The 23,983-nt window shown below is 25.3% G+C and overlaps 1 protein-coding gene across 1 annotated transcript; it reads right to left on the minus strand.

Annotated features, from left to right (window-relative positions):
* Positions 1–5,519: 5,519 nt before the first annotated feature.
* LOC145847469 (P-selectin-like) lies at positions 5,520–21,809 on the minus strand. Its single transcript, XM_082953609.1, has 20 exons — positions 21,735–21,809; positions 21,378–21,469; positions 19,554–19,649; positions 17,138–17,252; positions 14,712–14,849; positions 13,875–14,001; positions 13,388–13,500; positions 12,072–12,260; positions 11,318–11,515; positions 10,910–11,104; positions 10,461–10,631; positions 9,707–9,904; positions 9,300–9,494; positions 8,787–8,987; positions 8,156–8,347; positions 7,320–7,517; positions 6,824–6,935; positions 6,110–6,264; positions 5,791–5,966; positions 5,520–5,678 (listed from the first exon to the last, which is right to left on the minus strand). Exons 1-20 carry the CDS (start codon positions 21,784–21,786, stop codon positions 5,520–5,522), a joined length of 3,072 nt encoding a protein of 1,023 aa, XP_082809735.1. The 5' UTR covers positions 21,787–21,809.
* Positions 21,810–23,983: the final 2,174 nt, after the last annotated feature.

The following is a 23,983-nucleotide window of genomic DNA, read 5'->3' on the forward strand; positions in this document are numbered from 1 at the left end:
TAATACAAAAGTTAGATTAAGCTTAGTTTATGTACAATTTTCTAACATTATTGTTTCTACATGTAATGACACATTAGAAACAATATATATGACATAAATTAAAATAGTGTGATAGGTATACATTTTTATTTTTCAAACAATGTTTTTTGGCAAATTAAGTTAATTTCTATGCGTTGCATACACAGTTGCTGTTTTTTGGAACTACCTTTTTAATACAAACTAGATTAAGGAAGGGTTGGTAAATTTATAAAGTATGTACATTGTTAATCTAAATAATTCAAGTTCAAGCAAATAAACAATAAAACATCGCCACAAACTCAGATTATGACTATTTGAAGACTTCAAATCTTTGACCAATTTAGTCATTTTTCGGTTTTTGGCTTGAATTGCTCTTTGTATACTAAAATTTCAGGCTAGTTTTTGGTCAGTCAGGCTGACATTTTTGCTTTAAAGAGTGGCAAATAAACTTATGATGTATGTTTTGCTCAATTCACAGTGTTGGTTTTTGATTATAATATATGTTAAATTGTAAGTCTTGCAGCTGATATAATTTGAAATACTATCTTTATTAATTGTATACATATAAGTGTAAACAATCAGTGTTGCCAAAAAACTTGAATCCCAGAAAAGCTTGGAACTTGAAAATTTATGCTTAGAAAATGTTGTAGAACCTTGAATTTGAAAATTTTCTTAAAACCTGGAATTTTAAGCAGTTTTTACATGCAAAGTAATGATATATCCATTTTATACAAAAAATTTGCCATATGATTTTTTTTTAAACATACAAAAGTAGCTTAACAGTATTTTTTTTTAAATTACTATAGTATTTAAAACAGCTTTTTTATTACGTTTAATTTACTTGTGTACTAGTAATAAATGCAAAGAACTGTACTTTTAAAAACTTTATATTGACGCATTGCACCTTTGTTTTTAAAACTTCTTTACCTATCGTTGTGCTTTGCATTGGAACTAAACATAGAGTTTTTTTCTAAAATGTCTAAGTTAGTAAAAAAAACCTCTAATACAAGTTCTCAGTTGAGCAATATTTGTTGTATCAGTGCTCTAATCTTAACAGATTGATTAAAGTCCTAATTTGATTTGTACAGCTTTATAACCTTCAGACATTTCCTAAACACGACTTCTTGTTGTCATTGAAGAAATAAATAAAAATGCTTTATTAAGGCCAATACAAGTTTTTTTTAAGTTTTAAATTCTAAACGGTATATTCCCTGTAGTAGTATTTTTTTTTTACTTTATGACTTGCCTCAACAATTTTTTCTGATCAGTCTGTAGTTACTGAAGATAATCATGTGCTTGGTTGGAACTGACTTGAGCGAATTGTTTTTTTTTTTCGTTTCTCGCAACAATTCTTAACTAACGTTTTTCAAGTTTTAATTTTTAAACTTGTCTTATATTTCATATTTCCTTTTTTTAAATGCAATATTTTTATTTGCTATAATGCTGAACAAAAATAAGTTTTTCTACTCTAATAATGGCTTAACAAACTTTTATACTTTTGTTATGGTAGGTTTGTTATAAACATTAGTTAGGTGTGTGTGAAACTTTTATTTCAAACATTTTGAGTAGATCTCCGAGTTCTCAGAACAGTTTTTATGACTGTAGTGCAATTTACTAATTGTAATTTTTTTCTTGTCTACTTCCATACTGTGTACTTTTTTAATTGATGATATTTTAGTTAAGTATTTAAGCTTTAGTTATTTTCAGCAAATTTTTAGCTTTTTCGACTTTTAATAAACTTAGGGTGGTTTAGTATAACTTAGAAATTTTTGCTTTTAAAGCAGCAAAAATGTAAAAGGCTAATTAATTTCTTAAAAGGTATTTTATTAAAGTATTCGACAAAAGGGTTGATCATGCCAATTCGATCATCAGACCACAAGTTTTGGTAGACCGAGACTGGTTTCGTAACCGGTTTCGTAACCGGTCTCGGTCTACCGAAACTTGTGGTCTGATGATCGAATTGGCATGATCAACCCTTTTGTTAAATTTGAGCTTGTCTCACGGCAAACGAAAGTCCGGACTTCTGTCCTGCAGACTTTCGCCGATGTTTTTTGTTAAAGTATTAGAGTATTAATTATATTGAAGAACTTGTTTTAGCTTTTCTACAATACAAAAGGATTTGATTTTATTTAGTTAACTAATTATTATACTTTTTAAAAAGTGCAAACTATTTTAGACGCAAAAATTAAATTCATAAGTTAATAATCTTAAAATATGAAAAAAGTGTTTCATAAAATAAAAATTTTATAAAGTGACCCATATTTCTTTTTCAAACTCGGTTGTTATAGAAAGTCAGGTTGTAAGAAAAATAATAAAAATATTAAGCTTAACTTATTAAGTGTTTAATAAAATACATAGTTTATTAAATGTATTAGTCAAAGTACATTTTATTTTAATAAAAATATATAATTTAAATAGGAATTCTATGTGTAGCTAAGATTAACTTAAAATATTAAAGTAAAAAATAATGAAACTTTCTCTAGTGTGACTAAAACTAAAATATAATTCAAATGTCACTAAAGCTAAAACTGCGGCCCACGAAGATTTTAACAACTTGAAATTTGGCCCGCGAGCAACAACTGCCTGCCGACCCCTGACATAGAATAAAGTTCATTAATTTTTTTTTTTATTAAAAAGCACATCAAAGTGGCTTTACAGTAGTATCTTTTCTATGTTTTATATTTTTTAAAACAGTTTTTTACCTTAAAATTAGCTTTAAACTAAACATTAACCAATAAACTTGTTTTTTTGAAAACTTTGAAATTTTTTCAAAAAATCTTTGGTAACCCTGATGCATTCTTAAAGCATATTTTATAGATTCGAGTTGCTGTCGTGTTCACCAAAATGTTTTGAAAAACTCTGTTAAGATATACAAAAATTACAAACTATTTACACAAAACAAAAAAGCAAAAAACTTTAGAATAGAGAATAGACAAATAGAGAATTAACATACAACTTTTTAGGACTTTACTAAAGCAAAGTTTTATTCAATTGAAAAATGAAAAAAAAAAATTGTTAAGGAGATCTTTTAAATTTTCGGACACCTTAAAGTATGTTTCTATCTCTTCATTATATTTACTTTAAGCATAACTTAAATTCCCAAATTACGTAAAAGCAAAAAAAAAAGACACAATGTTGTTATTAAAACCAAAAAAGCATAAATAGATGGAATTAGGTTTTTATATCTCGGTAATCATATTTCAAGTATAGAGCGGTAAAAACACATTTGTTTTATTTAATAAATTTATGTTTCGTAAAAGTATACAACTTTGTTTATGAGTATAGCAATTAAAAGTATATTACTGAATATGTATCTAACTTTTATGATATGGTTTGTTAGCATGTAGATTAAAAAAAAAAAACAGTGAAATAATATACTTACATTTAATGAAAAAATTTAAGTCTTTAATATGTGTGTACACTTAATTCATTTTATATTTTTATGATAACATTACATGATGTTGTAAGTTTATATACTAGAAACTTCTTTATTGGTTTATTAGATGAATTTTGTTTTAGTTTTATTTTAAGTTGAGTATGGAACATGTTTATATATGTATGACATAAAATGGATTAGTCTAAAACTTTTTCGGGTGAAGCTTTTTGCACTAAGCGTTTTTTAGAACATATTGCTAATTGATTTTACTGCCTACAAAGTATAGAGACACTTGAAACCAAACACTAAAAATACGTTGTTTATGTTTTAATACACTTTTTATTGAGTGGAAACTTTTCAAAGCCCCCTACAAGTGCTGTATTACTTTTTATTTGAAATAATAAGTTAATGCTTGGACTAAAATGTTATGCAACTTTATAATTGTCTTAAAGCTGTTAAGATTAATGATATCTAAAAGTATTTAAAATTGTTTACTCAAGAAGTGATCAGTTTAAAAAAGTGAATGAAAGCAAAATTTACTTAAGGTTTTTATTGTACACTTTATTTAAATACAAAATAATTTAAAGATAATGATTTTATTAAGAACAGTTTTTAGTAACAGATTTCGTTATAGAATTTAAAAACATAATTTGTTAAGGTGCAATACAACTATTTAAAATTTTAAACTACCCAAGATACAGAATAGTTTCTATGAACAGCTTAAAGCTTGATTTTATTGTAAAGTATTTAGAATTATAATACTAATTAATTTTTATACTTTTTAAGTTAAACTAATTTATGTATAAAATCGAGAAAAGTATTTAAATGAATAAACACAAGTTAGCAAACTATGTTATATTTAGTTAGTAAAATATTAAGAACATTTTGAGAAAAAAACGCAATATACGTATATATAAACAAAATAGTAAAAAAATACTATTTCTCTTGTGCTTTTAACTAGTCGGGTAATTTAGAAGCTTTTATTTTGTTGAAACATATATATATATATATATATAAATTTGAATTATTTACTGTTAAATGAACTTAAAAGGTTTAATTTAAATGCAGTTTAATAAACACCATATGTCAATTATTTTTGTTTTAAATCTAAGAAACTTTTATACAAACAATACTTGTTTTAAAATAATGTTCTAAACTGTAAGCATTTTACCAAATTTTGTGATGTAAATTAGACTGTGAAATCCGCAAACGCTATTTTAAGTTTTAATAATTATGAAACATGTTTTACAAAATGTTCTTAAAAAAAACAAAATGTACCATAATTCTCTAACTAAAAAAAAAATAAACAATATTATTTAACTATGTTTTAAAAATATTGTTTGAAAAGCATAACTTCGAAATTAGCTAAAACAAAAAATAGAATATTTCTTTTTAATAAATGTTATTTTACATTTTCGACTACTTACAGTTTTAGAATTTATATAAATCTTCATAAATTTTATATTGAATAATTTAATAGTTTATACATTTATACTACGTTTCCTATTTAAAAATTTAAAAGTTATTTATAAATAATTATCTGTAAAACTTAACCTAAAGTGGTTTTAGCTTTAATTCCTGGCTATCTACATAATAAATTTACAAAGTTAGTTCAATAAAAATAGTAGGACTTTTTAGAGTTGTACTTTATTTATGCTAGTAAAACTGCTTTTTTGTTATTAATTTTTTACACCATAGTTTAGATTTAACATTCTATAAAAATAAACACTAATTTAAGCTGTGCAATAAAGTAGAAAGGTTTATTTAATAAACGACGCTAAGTTTGTAAACAAACAACATGTGAAAAGTATATAGATATCAATTAATAACTAATACCCTAACAATCTTTAATAGTTTTAACAAAGAAATCAACGGCATTTTATTCCTTAAATATATACTGTTACGTACGCCTAAGCTTTTAAAAGTCAAGCTCCTTTTAATAGTTTATTATTATTATTAAAACTTTGAAATACAAAAATATAGTTAGAATATTGTTTCTAGAAAAATTTAAAGTGTGGTATTGAAGTAATCCTAATCTGAAAATAACACGTTTTTTCAAATTAGAATCATAAGACGGTACAGATAAAAGAAAAAGAAAAGAAAAATATCTAAAACATTTTAGAGTTTAAGAGCAAGGCTCTGGACAAAAAACCGTAGAAATGGTATCAAAGTTTTCAATAAGTTCCTCGTGATTGTTTAAAATTTTGTACCTTTCTTCGTCTGGTGTGATTGACTTAACTAACTGCAAAATTTCGTTACTCTTTCCAATACCCACAGTAAATACCTGTATAATTATACTTGAAGTTATTTAAAATATAGAAAATAAATTAACTTTGATCCTATACTTTCTTGAAAAAAAAGGTTTTACATAACAGTCTAGTTTACTAAAATCTCACATCAACTCCTGATTGTCTTATTTCTTCAGCACGTCTTTTTATTTGTGAGTTGAAAGTCGTTGCTGGTGATGTCACAATAATAAGAGCTGCCTTCTCCAGACTGCTTGCCGCAAAACCGAAATCATTATTATTTTGGTGTTCCAAAATAGCATCCAACATTTTCAGTTTATCTGTTCCTGAAATTATACGTAAAATTTAAACTTTTGTTTGGTTTAAAATAAGTAAGCAATGCTTTTGTTTTAGATTTTTATTATTAAATTGAGTTAGTTACTTAAAAACTATAATATCTTTAAAAACTTTAATATTCATGTAAAATTACTTTTTACTGATTCGGTTGAGTACGAGTACGTCTGGTTTTCTATCAGATCTGATGCAAGTATTGCGCCATGGTTACCCTCAAATATAAATTTACTTTCCTCTTCTCCATACCTCATGATCGACACTTTGCCCAAGTCTTTGTTTTTGTCATAAGAACTATATTTTTTGTTATTAGTTTAGGATAGTATTTTATTTACTAATCTTTTCATAGTAAAACTAATTGTAGTAAACTTTGCTCTGTTAGTTAATCAGGCTGACTTTTAGTGCTCGGAGAAAATTTAAAGTACTTTTTTCATACTTTTTTTACATAAAAGAACGATCTTTAGTATTTAAGTGTTATTTAAACCGTTAAATGATTGTACAATTTAAATGATTATAAATTTTCTGTTAATAAAAAAAAGAGTATTTCAAACAAGATATTTCTTTGAGATTTTTAGCCAAAACGTGTAAACTTTTAATACAGTGTCTTATTTAGTATTTACTAAATATAATAGCTACTTTAAATGTTTATTGTTGATAAAAAATAGAAACTTTTTCATTAAACATCATGTAGTTTTATATTCTAAAAAATTCTAAGTAAAAGTAAGCTTTTTACTTTCTAAGTTCATATTTGTATAAAATACAAAAATTAATCAGTCAAACTCAACTGTTTAAACTAAATTACCTTTATTTTACATTCGTATTAGATAAAAATGTACAAGTAACCCAAAAATACCTAAAGTAGTCTGAAAGAAACTGAAGTTCAAGGGTGAATTCAAGAGTGTTAAGTCCATATGAAGTATCCATTGCTACTAGTATGTCTTTGTTTATGAAAGGAGGGCAAGGCTCTATGAAAGAGTTTTGATATATTGAAAAAATTATATATATGTTTACATTGCTAATGATTTAACCAAGTATTTTAAAGTCTTTAGTTAGAAATTACGTTACACAATTGAAAAAAAATTCTCTTTTGCGTTAAAAAGATTATTTTTGAAACTAACTAAACAACAGTTTTTTATATGTTCAAGTAAATTTCAAATAAGTTAATATTGGATAAAATTGTGAGATTAATTAAATATAATAAATTAGTTTTTTCTTTTAAGACTAGTTTACAAAAAAAATTATAACATTTTTTTTGTTATAAAGCTTTAGAATAATGTTTTTTTTACTACGTAAAAAGAATGAAAGTTATTTATTTTATACTAGACATTGAATTTTTTTTTAATACCAACTAGTACAACAAGGTTTTGGAAGACTCCATTCGTATTTTTCCCTTTCAGCGTCAAAATGACACGTATTAATGAAGCTGGAAGGAGGATAAACAACATAATCTCCCTGACAAGTGAACTCACAATCAGATTCTACCTTGTTGCCATCTGTACATTCATAAAAACCGTGCTCTAACGTTCCCTGGTCCTTGCAGGTTATAGCTGTTTAAGTAGTTTAATTTTTAAGCTCAGCCGTATGAACTTTGGTACTTTGTTAAAACTTCTTTTGTGTCTATAGAAAAAATTTCATACTTACATATGATGCACAACTAAAATATCTGACTTTAAAAAGTTTTAATTAGTTTTAGTCTTTTTTCCTTTAGTTTGTACCAAATATTTAAGGTTAAACTTAGTTAAAAAACTTCAAAAAAGCAAGTTTGTGTTATTTCTAGTAGATATTGTCTACATTTAACTTACAAACGAATTTTATGATTACTTTGTTAAGATTTTTTGTACTATTGACCATAAATTAGTCAATAATTTGTTGTTGACTTTTTTTAATGTCTTATAAGTTTAACATATTTTAAAATATTCGGGCTTGTAAAAAAAAATTATTAGCAAAATATATCAAACTTTCTGTCATTAGATAAACAACTTTTGTTTAATATTTTCACCATGGACACAAATAACAAAAATGTTTAACTTAGTAGTTTTATTAGTTCTTGTTATTTCATTTGCAAATGTTTTGAAAACGTATTGTTACTTTTTGTACTTTTTTATGTACTATATCATCTAAGTTCTTATCATAAGCAAAATCTTATACACTATTAAACAACTAGCTGTAGTTAAACAGTAATTACCCTTACAAACAGGTGACGGTTGATCGAAGCTCATCGTGCCGTCGGAATTCAGCACGCATGAAGACTGAAGTGGTCCTACAAGTCGGTAGTTGACCGAACATTTGAACGAGCATACTGAACCCAGGTTCTGACCATCTGAACAGATAACCGACCCTTGGTAGAAATCAGTCGGCTTGTTCACGCAATCGACCACTGATGAAAGTTGTACTTATGAAAATATATAGAAAAACTTAGTGGTATTTAATAATGTTTTACTAAAAACTGATTAAAGTTATTGAAATTAAAAAACTACAGAACTAATAGCTTTTTTTGAGATATTTTTGATACAGTTTAACAGCAACCATTTAAAGTAGAGCATAAATTTAGTTTTAAAACTCCTTATATCAATAAATGTTTTTAAACTAGTATTTTTTGTTACAGTTTATTTTTGTTTCATTTTTGATTTAAAACAGAGTTTTTATTGAAGTATAAGTTAAGAAATTGTATATTATCATTAAAATAAACTAAATTTTAATTAAACTGTCAAAAAACTAATGTTTTAAAAGATAATTTACTTTTGTATTAAATTATAAAATACAAAAAATTTAAAAAACTATTTAATTCAAAATAATTGAAAAAATGTAAAACTGACATTTGCAAACGGGTGCAGGATTGTTCCAATTTCCGTTGAGATCACCATTTTCGTCATCGTAGCAAGTTGACACGTCCTTCCCGATCAGCACATGTTCGATTGTTGGGCAGGAGAAAGTGCATTCGGATCCGTGCAAGTTTCCATTTGAGCATACGACGTCACCAAAATCAGGGGCGATGTGAGGGGGGTTGCACGTCACCTCTGACGTAATTTGTTATTTTTTACAACTACAATATTCAAAAACAAATTAGCAAAAAGTACCTTTACAAGTACTGGATTGTATCACTACTAGTTATCTAAGTTTCAAAAGTTTGTAGCAATTTTATTTCAGTATATAAATATACATTTAAAGGTGTATAATAAAAAAGAGTATTTGTTCGTTAGTATAAATAACATCTCTATTACAATTTTATAACCAATACTTCAAGAATATCAATTAAATAAATACAGCTTTTACAATAATAGTTGTATATGCAACAAAATACAAAACTAATTTTGTTATATAGTAAAAACCTTTACATATCGGTTGATCGAATTCCCACTTTGCAGCTTCAAATTTTTGCTCGTCAGTTAAGCAAGCTATTGTGCTTTCTCCAATTAAGGTGTATCCAATATTACAGGTGTAAGAACAAACACTTCCCTTTATGTTGGAGTTAGTGCACTTTTTCTCTCCATTCAGTATATCGCCTCTCTTCTTGCATGTAATCGCTATTTATGCGAGTAATTAAGTTTATTTTAAACATTTAAAAATAAAACTCAAAAGTACGTTTTAAAACTTTATTATCAAAATTTAGTTGAATTAGCTTTACATTCATATATTTAAAGTCATTTACTTATTTATTTTATTAACTATTCTAATGCTATATAACTTTTTAAATATGTACAAAACGTACTGTAGAAGTATTAAAAATAAAACGAACGTTCACAGGTAGGTACTTTGTCATCCCAATCAGCTACACCTGATCCTACTTCGTAGCAAGTGATAATTGATCTCCCGTTTATCAGGAAGTCCTCATTGCAGTTAAAAAAACACGAGTGGTCAATACCATACTTTGTTTTTGGTTCACAAAAGAGCATTTCTCCATTTAATGGTGGCACAAGACCATTACATTGTAGTACTGATAAAGTAAAACGTATTTATTTTTCAATCTAAACTTATAATTCATTCTAAGAAGCAACAATTGTTTGATTAAAATTTGACAGTAGCTAGAATTTGGAAATTAAAACAAGTTGGTTTTTAATCTTCACAAAAATTATTTAAGTACTGACTGGATAGTTTACAATATGTTAAAGACCATTATTTTAAAATAAGCATAAAACTTAAAAGCTTCTACGTTCCAATAAAAAAAATATTTACGATGTAGTTGCTATTATAGTTGTTTTATTTTTAAACTAACACAAATTTTTTTTTTTTACAACAGTAGTGCTTATCTTAATGCAGTTCGATTATATAGTATTAATAGTACTAATAGTCATTTAACTACTAATGGTGAATTTTCAGGTGAGAAAACCTGAAAAACTTTTAAAAAAATTGTACAACTTTTTATACTAACTAGCTATTTAAACGTTGAAGCAATAATATTTGCTTAGTTTATTTTGACTTTATTTTTTTACTTTAAACGATCAAAAAATAGTTTTAGTTTGAAAATAATCATTTACAATTAAAAAACTCACATTTGCAAGTTGGAGGTTTATTTGACCAATCAGGTTCTCCTATTCCTCCACACGTGGTTTCCGAGGAACCAATCAGACCGTATCCGTAGTCACACTCGTACGAACAGGTGCTTTTCAAGTCATTACCCGACGAACAAGTGACCTTCCCGTTTGCGATTTGCCCGACATTTATTCAAAAACAAATTAGCAAAAAGTACCTTTACAAGTACTGGATTGTATCACTACTAGTTATCTAAGTTTCAAAAGTTTGTAGCAATTTTATTTCAGTATATAAATATACATTTAAAGGTGTATAATAAAAAAGAGTATTTGTTCGTTAGTATAAATAACATCTCTATTACAATTTTATAACCAATACTTCAAGAATATCAATTAAATAAATACAGCTTTTACAATAATAGTTGTATATGCAACAAAATACAAAACTAATTTTGTTATATAGTAAAAACCTTTACATATCGGTTGATCGAATTCCCACTTTGCAGCTTCAAATTTTTGCTCGTCAGTTAAGCAAGCTATTGTGCTTTCTCCAATTAAGGTGTATCCAATATTACAGGTGTAAGAACAAACACTTCCCTTTATGTTGGAGTTAGTGCACTTTTTCTCTCCATTCAGTATATCGCCTCTCTTCTTGCATGTAATCGCTATTTATGCGAGTAATTAAGTTTATTTTAAACATTTAAAAATAAAACTCAAAAGTACGTTTTAAAACTTTATTATCAAAATTTAGTTGAATTAGCTTTACATTCATATATTTAAAGTCATTTACTTATTTATTTTATTAACTATTCTAATGCTATATAACTTTTTAAATATGTACAAAACGTACTGTAGAAGTATTAAAAAATAAAACGAACGTTCACAGGTAGGTACTTTGTCATCCCAATCAGCTACACCTGATCCTACTTCGTAGCAAGTGATAATTGATCTCCCGTTTATCAGGAAGTCCTCATTGCAGTTAAAAAAACACGAGTGGTCAATACCATACTTTGTTTTTGGTTCACAAAAGAGCATTTCTCCATTTAATGGTGGCACAAGACCATTACATTGTAGTACTGATAAAGTAAAACGTATTTATTTTTCAATCTAAACTTATAATTCATTCTAAGAAGCAACAATTGTTTGATTAAAATTTGACAGTAGCTAGAATTTGGAAATTAAAACAAGTTGGTTTTTAATCTTCACAAAAATTATTTAAGTACTGACTGGATAGTTTACAATATGTTAAAGACCATTATTTTAAAATAAGCATAAAACTTAAAAGCTTCTACGTTCCAATAAAAAAAATATTTACGATGTAGTTGCTATTATAGTTGTTTTATTTTTAAACTAACACAAATTTTTTTTTTTTACAACAGTAGTGCTTATCTTAATGCAGTTCGATTATATAGTATTAATAGTACTAATAGTCATTTAACTACTAATGGTGAATTTTCAGGTGAGAAAACCTGAAAAACTTTTAAAAAAATTGTACAACTTTTTATACTAACTAGCTATTTAAACGTTGAAGCAATAATATTTGCTTAGTTTATTTTGACTTTATTTTTTTACTTTAAACGATCAAAAAATAGTTTTAGTTTGAAAATAATCATTTACAATTAAAAAACTCACATTTGCAAGTTGGAGGTTTATTTGACCAATCAGGTTCTCCTATTCCTCCACACGTGGTTTCCGAGGAACCAATCAGACCGTATCCGTAGTCACACTCGTACGAACAGGTGCTTTTCAAGTCATTACCCGACGAACAAGTGACCTTCCCGTTTGCGATTTGCCCAACCGGCTTACATTTTGGTTTGACCACTGTAATTATTTTCGTTTACTACAATTAAACTTGTAGAAAATTTGGACAATTTTTATTTAAAAACCTGCAGTAGAAAATACTTGTTTAGGGGTGTTTAACTAGCTCTAAAATTTACTAAAGTTTACTAAAGAAAAAAAATCGTTTTTTTTAGCTATTAAGAAAAATATGTTTTTGGTGTTCTTAAACTCCTTTTCTAACCTTAAATTTGTATCATGAGAAAAAAGTAACGAAAGAATTTAAATGAAAAAATCAAAGTATAAATTGTAAAATAATTTATATTATAATCAGATTAAATTGTATAAGTATAAAACTTGAAGATTATAAATCACTTTATTAATTCTTTTTTTTGGCCAAACCAGATAAAAAATGGCTTTTTAAAAAATTAAAAAACCATTTAAATTTTTAGCAATATGTAAATTGACCACAGATAAAATTAAAAAACCCCAAAAAAATTAGATAAGTATAATGAAGTTGTTCCTTCAATTAAGTTTTTATTTAAACTTAAAAAAAAATAAACAATTCATATACTGATTTTATTATATAAAAAATATTAAACAAGTTCTAAAGTCTAAATTTGAGAGCAAAAAATTTAAAACCAAACCAAAAAGTTTTACCTGCTTTAACAGAATAATTTTGGTTCAAAAGTTGTTTGGAATTTAATTTGATTAGTTTTAGTTGATTTTTAGTTTTTCTAATTTTAGAGATCTTAACTTACTTTATATCAGTTGGCTGTCTTTTATGAAAAGCTGATAATTTTTAATGAAGGGTTTCTTCGGAGCAACAGTTTTCAAAAAGTCATTATAGTACAAAAATACACAAGGGCAAATATATAACAAAATAGAAATAAAATAGGTAGCAGTTTACGCAAAAACAAAAAAAAAAAGCATATATATAAATTTTCATTTTAAACTAGCTTAAAATTATGTTAACATGTTTTGCCCCCATCGTGATTTTTAGTTAAAATACAAATAATGTAATTTTATATTTTAACTAAAAAGCACGTCGGGGGCAAAAAATGTTTGCTTTCCTGACAGCAGTTTGCCCACCCCTGATATATTATATTAATTTATTTCAATTTTTTTTAGTTTTAAGCTAAATTCACCACAACAGTTATAAGTTTACTAACAGATACAAGTAGGTACTTTTGTGTTCCATTTTCCAATAACGTCTTTATCACCATCATCCAAACACTTTGAAAACCTCCTTCCTTTAAGTTCATAACCGAAGTTACATTGAAACCTGAAACATTTTATACAATAGTGTATTTCGTTGTTAGAAGAGTTTGTGAAAACCGAATTACTTAATGACGAATTTAATTGTAATAGTATTATATAAAACGACCGACCGCTTCCGCTATAAAGGAATATTATTCTAACTAATGTAATTTTAATTTACCTCATTTTCATACTTACTTTATGAGCTAATTGGTTTAAAAGTAATTTTGTACTTTTTTTTTTTTACTTTCTCAAAAACTTCTTTTTTGGTGCAAAGAAATATATAAAACTAGTTTACAAAAAATACAAATTTTGTACGACACTAACAATTTATGTACATAAGAAATTTACATGACATATAAAGTTAAATTTAAATATAATTTAACTTGTATAGTTTACCTGCAAACACTTCCAACAACATTGTAGTTAGTACATCTGACCATTCCGTTTTTCAAACTGGTTCTTGGCGGGTTGCATCTTATTGACTGACAATATGGCGGCCTACCGCTCCATTTATTTGTGTCAACTTTATAATTAAATCAATAAACATTTTAGTCTCATTAAATTTTATGTATTTTAAGTTTTACTTGCTGTTTTATATTTAAGGTCAGTATACTCTAAGTAAGAAAAAACAAAATTTATTACCTATGTATTTTGTAGCTTAATACTAAACTTTCACATATAATTATTAAAAAACTCTATGTTTCACCACCCTTATTAGTTTCATAACCAAATTCGTGTTAAATATAACGGTTTATTGTCAAATCAAATTAAGTATATGTTTGTACTCTTCTAGATATAAATTTTATAACACTTATAATTTTATAAGAAGTATTACTAATTTTTTAAGCTTTAAATAATTGTTGAGATCGAGACTATAAACCAAAATAAAACTTTTTATTTTTTCAAACTTTTGAATTAGCCTACTAGTTAAAAAAAAATTAAGTACAAAAAGTATCAGTGAACATTATAGTGGTAAGATATTTTGAAACAGAAAATGTATAGTTCTGAAAAATTTTTGAAAGTTTTAGTAATTAGATACAGTATTTATATAAAATATTATATTAAACATTGTTCAAGAATTTTAGTATGATGTTCTTGAAAAAAAAAGTTATGTAAAATTTTGGTAAATTAAATACGTTTGTACATAAAAACAAGTGTAAAAGATTTTTTTTTGTTCACGTCAAATCTCAACTTTAAATCCATTACTTACAACAAATATTTAAAGATACTTACGGCAAGTTAAAGAAAATTTTCCAATTCTTCTGAACCCGTATCTACAGGTGAACTTGCAAACAGAACCTCTATTGTTTGAATCACTACAAACAACTCTTCCATTGAACATTGCCTTGTGTTCTGGCTTGCATGACGTCACTGTAAAAAGATGTTTAAAACTGCTTTAGATATTTTTTAATTTGATTTAAGTTTCATTGTAAAAAGAAAGTATTATGCGTTAAAAAACAATTTTGAAATTTATAATGTCACTGATTAGTTGTTAAAATTTACATTTTAATCCAAAACACTTAATTGAAGTTCGAACCCATTAAAAATATTGCTTACCATTCATAAACAGACATATTTTTTCTATTTTATCCATTTTATTTTTCTTACTAAATCAGACTAAGTTTTCACTATGTTTATACCATACAATAATAAATAGTTATAAATTGGTAACCTTTACAATATGGCGTTGGTTTAGACCACTTTGTAATTCCATTATTACTTTCACAAGTTGATTTTGATGAACCAATTAGAGTATAACCTATGGGATATTTTTTATTTTTAGTAGTTCAAACTCTATATCTAAACTATTTTTCGAACAAAGTGTCTAGTAAGTTAAATCAAAAAACTAAAACTAGTCGTAAGAATCTTTCAAATAACTTTCTGTAACTAATATCTAAGCCAGTGTCAAATTACTTTATACTTTTCTATATGTTACTAAACTTTTTTAATGATAAAATTTCCTCACTACACAATTTATTATTATTAATATTGTTATTTCTATTCAATATTTTTCTACTTAATTTTATACAGAACATTACCTTTATTGCAATTATACGTACACACAGACTTCAACTCAGTATATCTTTCTTTGTACGAGCATTCTCTTTTACCATTGCTTGGTATTTTAGTTGTTCTACAATCTAAAATCAGTTTTAGTATAAGACTTAATCTTAAACAATCATTCTAGTTCCAATAGTGGTTAGAATTTCTATAAACAACCGTAATTGTTTTATAATATCTTAAGTACAGCTCGTGAGACTACTACAAACTTTACTTTTGACACAGGGTTTTAACAAAAAAATGTTTTTAAAGATAGTTTAAGTTTTATTTACAGGAAGTTTAGACCAAATCAATTAAATGACCACAAGCTCTCGGTAGCTTCTAGTCAAAAACTTTAAATGATGCGGTTAAAACTTAACATTATAAAATTTTTTATTTTTTCTCCCAGTATATGAAAGAAAAGACTTAGATACTGATACTTTTACAAAATGTTAATTTATCGTTTTATGATGAAATTTATATAATTTAAAAATTTCAAATGTTTTTTTTTAGTTCACAAACACAAAGTTTTGGTTTAATTTTCTTGTTAAATGCAAAAAGTTATTTAACAGGAGACAAATAAGTTTAATGATGGTTAAAACTTAGGTTTGCGCTTGTAGACAATTTTTATACTTTAAATTATTTTGTATGAACATTCATTACGAAGAAAGAATATAGAGTGAAAACACATTAATCAAATTTTGTTGCTCTAAATATATAATTATAACTATCTCTAAAAACATTTCTCTTAATTAAATTGTTTCACGGTGTAAATCGTTTTTCTTTAATCTTAGTTACTTTTAAGAGTATAATCAATACCTCAAAGAACTGTAAAAACTGAAATATTTTATATTAGAAAGTTTATTTTTACTTATTATATTGTTTTTATTTACAATCGTTTACAAAGTTTATCAAAAAACTCTTTCATTATTGAAATAAAGTCTTGAAAGTTTTTTAAACTCTGAAACCGATAAAATATTCTGTTTTAGCTTTCTATGGATGTAAGCAAATTTGTGATTGTTTTTCAGTATACAAAATTTAATGTTGAACGAAAATTGTACAAAAAGTATAGTTTCGTTTATGAAATCTCTATTTCAAAAGAACGAAAGACTTTAGAATTTATTGAAGCTTCAATAATTTACACTATAAAGCTATATGTTTACATAAAAGTAAATCGGAGATCGTTAAACTGCAGCAACCTTCAATACAAAAATTTTTAGTGTAATTTTTCAGCTTAAAACTTACTATCTTGTTAAGAATAAAAACAATGTTGTAATAGTTCATAACTTGGCTCTTAATTACATATTTAATAATTATTAGTTCTTTCTTATTGAATATTTTATTTAATGAAGTACTTCATTTATCACTATATTTATTTTAGACAACTGTGGCCCGTGAAAAACTTGTTTACATACAGTGCGGCCCACAAGCAACTTTTTATAAAAAAGTTGGCTTGTTGCTTATAAAATGCTGCCGACCCCTGATTAATTTAATATCATTGTATACATATTTTATATATGAAGTTTCACTTAATAAACAAACTTAAGTAATTCAATTTATAAAGGCCTTGAGTATTTGTAATACAAAGTTTAAAAAAAAGAAAATTTCTAGGAGACAACCTTCTGAGCATGTATGAGTGTTAAGATTGCAGTTGTCATGGTAACAGCAACACCTGCAGACCACGTGGTCATAAAACATGTTGCATTGCATCTTAGTCCACGCATCTCGGGGATTCTGACAAAAACAGTCAGTATTTAAAAAAACTAAATAGTAATGAAATATATGCAAAACAACGTTTTAATGTTTACAAACTTATTAAATTTCACTATGTTACAACTAATGACTTGGATTTCACAACAACATAGTTTACATGAGCCATTTGAACCTTTTTTTGAGCGTCGACTTTTTTGTTATGGTTAATAAATTATGTTTCAATAAATAAATGCTTGAAATTATTTATACTGTTTATATATTGGCTTTAAAATAAGAACTTAAAACAGCATAAAAATTTCAAAATTAGCAGTTTCAACAATGTAATACATATTGTTTTTCGTAAGGTTTGGCTATCAAAATAAAAAATAAAAAGATTAGGTTACATTAAATTATTGATATTTCTGATTAATGGTACACAAAATGTAACAAAATTTAAATAAAATCTAGATGCTTAAATGTATAAAGTATTTTTTAAACTTTCTCATGTTTGAATAGAGTTTATAAATATTTTGACAGTAAATTAAAAAGTTATCTTTAGTTAACTTGCTTAACTTGTACGTAATACTTTACATACTGTTTACTGTCATTAAAAGATAGTTTTACTCGTTTTAATCGGTTTATACAAACTTAAAAAAGAAGAATAAACAGAAATACAACAAAAATTACAAAGAACTTTACACATAGAAATCATCATTGCACTTACTAAACTTTATTTGTAAATTTATATTTGTTCAAAAAATAAACTTAGTAAGTTTATAATAGAGTAACAAAAAGGTTAAGTGTGTCGTAACTTGTTGTTAACTAGAAAACGTTTAAAGTTGATATTAACATTTACACTAGTTATTATTTGTGGTTTTAAAGATAGTCAAGTTTATTTGTCATTCAATTTTTGTGAAAAAATTTACTTCATTTTGAAAAAAAAAAACAGTTCTTTTTCTAATCTACAATTAAAAAAATCCCCTAATATTATGCTTGATAAAAAAAAGTTAAATTTGATGACATTTTGTATTTTTTATTAAAACTATTCTTTAAAAATACTGTTTAAATTAACTTTTGCCTTAAGTTTTTCAATCCACCATTGTTCTGTATAGTCTAATTTAGTTCTTATAGGGCTTTATAAAAACTGGACTGTGTATGCATTTTCAATCTGTTCTGGTATACTTTTTTTGAGAAATTTATTTTAATGTATAATTAGAGCAAATTGGTCTTTTATTTCATGGTTTAGTTTATTTTTATTGTTTTTCCATATTTTTCTGTGGGCATTCCACCTCTTAGTAAAGCTGTTCTTAGTCTGTCCAATGTATAAATTTTCGATATGTTTTTAAGGAATAGTTTTAATAAAAAATTCAAAATGTCATCAAAATTTTTTTTATCAAGTACAATATTAGGGGATTTTTTTAATAGTTTGTTGTTTATAGAAATAGTTTTTCTTAGTTACAGTAAACAAAAATAATTTTCTAAAGTGACGTTTTCTCAGTTTCTCAAATTGAAAAAATTATATCAAACTTTATTGACTAATCTCAAGTATAAGTGTTCCATTATATTGAAGTAAAAGTATGAAATTCAGTATTTTAATAAAATGGTAGTTTTTTGTTTAATTTTAAATTTTACAAAAAATATTTAATTTACGGTACTTAATTTTCTTTAGTTGCCAGTATATTTTTTTGTTTTCTACAGAATTGAAAATGTTTGTTTTTTAATAAACGAAAGATCTCTTCAAAGTGCTTGTATAAGACTGAGACTTATTTTTGTTGATGGTTCTAACCAACTTTATTTTTGATTATCTAAAATTCAATTATGTCCGGTCTTTAAAATCAAAAGAGGAAGACTACCTTCATCCCTTTTTAATTTTATAAATATTAGACAAAAACTTGTTAGTATAATCTTTTATAACTTTCTACAGAAAATAATTCAAAAAAATATTTGTTATTAGTAACGAAAGCACGAATTTAAATGATAACTATGTTCACAAAAAATAAATTGAAAATAAAAGCAAGTTATGTCTACTTTTTTTATTTTAAATACTTTTGTTGAATATATAAAAACTATTTTTTAAACGCTTCTGTATTTTTAAAACGTATCCATCAAAAATACTTAAATGAGTTTATCAAATAATTTTGGTATATATTTTGTTATGGTTTACAAGCATCATAATTTATTTTGTACATGTAAAATTTTTTTTTTATAGCTTGCCACAAATGGTTTTCTAGTTATGTCATATAGTAAAGTTCTAAAAATTCTATGGTGACATTCCGATGTATTAAATCTTCCACAGAAACAGATGTGAAAGTATTTCAGCTTCCAAAGAAACAGCATACAAACCTGTTCAAAGTTGTTGTAGCAGGCAGTGGATTGCTTGCAAGTTTTTGTGATCAGAACTCCTCTGCCGTCTTTTCTTATGCTATTTTGACACGCATCCTGTGATAAAAGCTCTATTAATTTCCTGAAACTTTGATTTTTTAACAAACTTTGTACATAGTAAAAAGTCACTGAACCTATGGTTTACCATTTATAAAAAGCATGTTAAGTTTGCTTATAGATTGTACTTTCACTTACTTAAAAAAAAAATTTGCTTTTTTTTGAAAAGGGTTTCTTTACAACTACTTTTTAGAATTAAAATTGATAAACCTGTACTGTTAAAATAATCAACTAAGCGATTCGATACAGTCATAAAGAGTTTCAAATGTATATGAATAGAATTTGTAACTTGTAGTTATGTTTATATATATTTTTTGTTTTATAGAACGCTTTGTTATTGTGATACCTAGTTCATTGATTCATTTTTGAACAATAATTTGATTGATTTAACTTATTTATAATAGGTTTATACAGTATGTGTTATTTTATGATAGTTTTTGTCTTCATATATCAATTTTTATTTCTGTCAAAAAACTTCAGCAACAAATGAAAAAAAAAAACAATTTTTTTAAACAAATTATTGTAAATAAAAATGATGTACTTTATTCTCGTAGAAGTTAAATTTGATTGTATATAGCAAAGCTAAACAGCTGTAAACTTTATTAGTATAAAGTGTTGAGTTTTATAACCATTTGTAAAGTCCAACTTAACATAACACGGTAAAAAAATATTGAAGTTATTCTCGTGTACAAATTTAGAAATATATACAACATCTTATAAATGTAACTTATGAATTTTACTCTAAATTTATTTTTTAAACAGCCAACCTTTTAATAGATATATATTTCAAAATCTGTCAGCTGATTTTTAAGTAAAGTTTAAGAACTATGTTTTTGGGTAAGTTATTACAATTAGCAGCAAAACAAAATGAATAGTTTTTAATTATTTAAATAATATTTAAAAAAAGTTAAGTTTAGTAAAAAAAAATTTGTTACCTAAAATGGTACAAAAGGATCTTTTGAAAAATTATTTCCTACTGTGTCATGTTATACAAGAAACATTGTTAAGTTCAAGATTTTATGGTTTAGATAAGTAATCTTTCTAATGAAGTTTTTATGGGTTTTTAATCTGATAAACACTGTCATGTAATTGATCAATTTGTTTTAAATGCTGGTTTCCCTACAAAACCAAACTTAAACGTTGTTTTTTAATTAATGTAGAAATATTTATTTAAAAAATCAATTACAACAACATTAAAAAAACAAGTATCTTGTTTCTAAATTACATTATAAAAAATAAGTTTGCTTAAATGACAATATTGGTTTAAAACAATATATGTTTTATAACAACATATAATTCAGTAAAACATTTTGTATATATTGAAAAATACAAAATAAACTTTAGAATATTGCTTTAGAAAACTAATATCAAAACAATTTTTCTAAATTAATGTCTATAATAAAGTTTTCCCTGTGTAAAATCAATTAATAAAAAACTCTGTTTTTAGTTTTTAACGAAAACAATTATAATACTTAAGATATTTCTTAAATGAAAAAAAAGTTTAAAATATATTGAAAATAACAGTAACTCATACTTTTTAATTTCAAGTGTACGACTCGATGACAGAGAGGTCTTTTCGTAAACCCAGGTCCTTTAGACCAATATTTTCTGAGCACTTTAGTTTTATTTCGTTTGTGTTCAATATATTTTTTACCATATGTTCATAAATTTTGTTTTATATAAAAATTGGAACCTTAAACTAGTTTTAGTAAAAATAATAAATTTCACCTCCAAAGCATTGGCATCGCATTCAACAACTCTTCCTTTCGCTTTACATTCCTCGTCACTTCTTGCGTTGTAACATGTCAGACATCTAATACCTGCGACGAACAAACATCAATTTTATAAAAATACTTAGTTAGTAACTAAAACAAACAAAAGATCAACATTTAAAAAACAATGTAATGTGTAACACTTTCCTTTTCCAGTATTTATTAAAATAACTTACCAAAGCCTACGGTCGTTTAAAATAGTGTATAACAAAAGTTTGGTCTTAAAGTTGATTTGGTTTTTCCAAATATAAACCTTAACAAAACCTACAATCATAAAAACTTACTACTACGAAAAACCATATAAAAATCTTACCAGTAGTTATTCTGACAACGGTGAACAAAATCACCAATAGAAACAGCTTCATTATCGTCTGAACCAGTTTACTACGACGCCTGCAGCATTTGATGTTTCTTATTCTTCCAACAAACGACAATATATTTTAAAATTCTTGTGGTTTAATAAAAGAAAAAGGGTACCGAAATTGGTTAAAAATGTTTTAAAGTTTCTAAATCGCGTTAAAAGCGATACAAATTTCGATATTATATAATGTACAAGAACAAACGAATTATTGTTTTTTAATATGAGCCTTTTTAGTTTTAATTAAAACGTTTACTTTTTACATCAAAAAAACTTTAACTATCTAAAAAAATTATAAATCTGCTATAAAAAAATAACAAATTTTTCATCTAAACACTATCAATAGTATTATTTAGCTTGTATAAGTATTTTTTACAGTTCGTTGGATATAAACATATAAATGCCGAATTTTTTCACTTTTTCTTGACATAAGTTACGTTTTGGGCATTTTAATGGAAAAGAACTACTTAATATATTTTTTTAACTGTTTGTTATGGTTTATTATTAAAGTAATGAAATCTAAAATGTACAAAACGGACGATAAGATTATCCTAGTTTTTTAATATTCTCCCTGTGAAACAAACATTTTTAAACAAAAAAAGTTTATAAAGACAACAACTTTAAATTATATATATATATATAAAATACTAATTAAGTCGTTATCTAAAGTTGCCATAATGAACTAATAACTAATATAGTAAAACCTTTTATATTGTCATCGTAAAGTGATCAAGTATTTGTTTTGACAGAGAAACAAAACTATAAATTATTTTTCTGGCGATTTATTCATTAAATAAGTAATGACTACTATTAAACAATTCTTACATTTTATATTTTTAGTGTATAACTTACATAGTGTATAGTTTACAAGTTAATACATCCTTAAAACTATTTGAATTAATAAACTAGTATTTATTTGAAGTAAAAACTTTGTTTAAGTTTGGCAATCTTAAAGTAATCTATCAAAACTTAATGTAAATATGATAAAGACAGAATACATCAGTGAGGTAGTTTTACCTAGAAAATAATTAACTCTTTTTAATCAATGTATTGGTAATAATAAAAACTTTAAAGCACTTTCCACTACTCCAAAAAGGTGGTAAAACTTCTAGTGTGGTATAACGAGTTATAAGTGAAAATAATAGTTAAATAATTTATAAACAAATTAAAATCGCTTATATCAAAAAATTCCAAATAACTCAAAACTCGATAACCGTAAGGTATATTTTAAAGCAGGTCCATTAATCATATAAAGTTTTATATTTTTACTTTTCAAATTGAATTATTTTTCTTTTTTAATAGATATTATAAATTTGTTTACAAAAAAGATTAACAAAGTCTTTACGTTTTAATAAGTTAAAGGTTACTGGACTTATAGTGAATTTTGCATATTTAAACAAGGTTTAAACTATAGTAGTTTCAATATTTAATGTTAAAGCTTTTTTTGAAATACTTTTATGCTGAAAAATATTGCTGACATTTCTTATTCTATGGTAAAAAATATTTATGTACAATATTTTAGTAGAATAAGCAAACTGAAAAGAGTTTAATTTGCTTAACTTTACAAGTTTAAAAATTGTTGCAATGTATTATGAAATTTTGCTTTATAAGTAAACCGAATATTTCGTATCTATCTTTTACTAATTTACCCATTAAATAGAGTTTACTTTCTGTACTGAATAAAACTGAGACCCGTTTTAGATATGATTTGTAATCATACAATTAATAGTCCAATTTGTATAAAATCATTTAACTCAAAACTAACGTTTATTTCTTCTAGTTTAGGCAGTCATTTAATTTTACAATATTCTTTTAAAATACCAATTTTTTAATTTAGTTGCATTTTTTCATTAGTGAATTTTGTTATATACACTTTGAACGGAGTTAAACTATGTAGTCATATTTAAAAATAAAACTTCAACTAAAGTTCTTTAGTTTAGTTTTTGAACAATAAAATCATATGAACAATTCTTTTTATTAAACTAAGCTTAAGTTACATGATAATATGTTAGTTTAAGAGTATGAAATGGGTGTTTAAAAGAAAAACTTTGTTAATTTGTATATTTTTAAGTTTTAAAACGACACGACTACATTTTACTAACATTTTATTCGATTTTTTAGACAAAAAATAATTTGAAGCATTTAAAGGTACACAATTTCAAAAAACTAAATAATAAAACACAGTTGTTTAGAAGGAATGTCGT

Source organism: Thalia democratica, unplaced genomic scaffold (genome assembly GCF_965202585.1).
Source record: "Thalia democratica unplaced genomic scaffold, ktThaDemo2.hap1.1 HAP1_SCAFFOLD_945, whole genome shotgun sequence".
Lineage (NCBI taxonomy): Eukaryota > Metazoa > Chordata > Thaliacea > Salpida > Salpidae > Thalia > Thalia democratica.

Bases quoted from the DNA above. Each gene is read 5' to 3' on its own strand.
- LOC145847469 (XM_082953609.1), bottom strand. From the start codon at position 21,786: ATGAAGCTGTTTCTATTGGTGATTTTGTTCACCGTTGTCAGAATAACT. The intron at 12,261-13,387 runs GTTAGTAAACTT...AAATAATTACAG, and splicing joins AAAAGTACCTACTTGTATCT to TGGTCAAACCAAAATGTAAG. The intron at 11,516-12,071 runs GTGAGTTTTTTA...TTACTTTATCAG, and splicing joins TAAACCTCCAACTTGCAAAT to TACTACAATGTAATGGTCTT.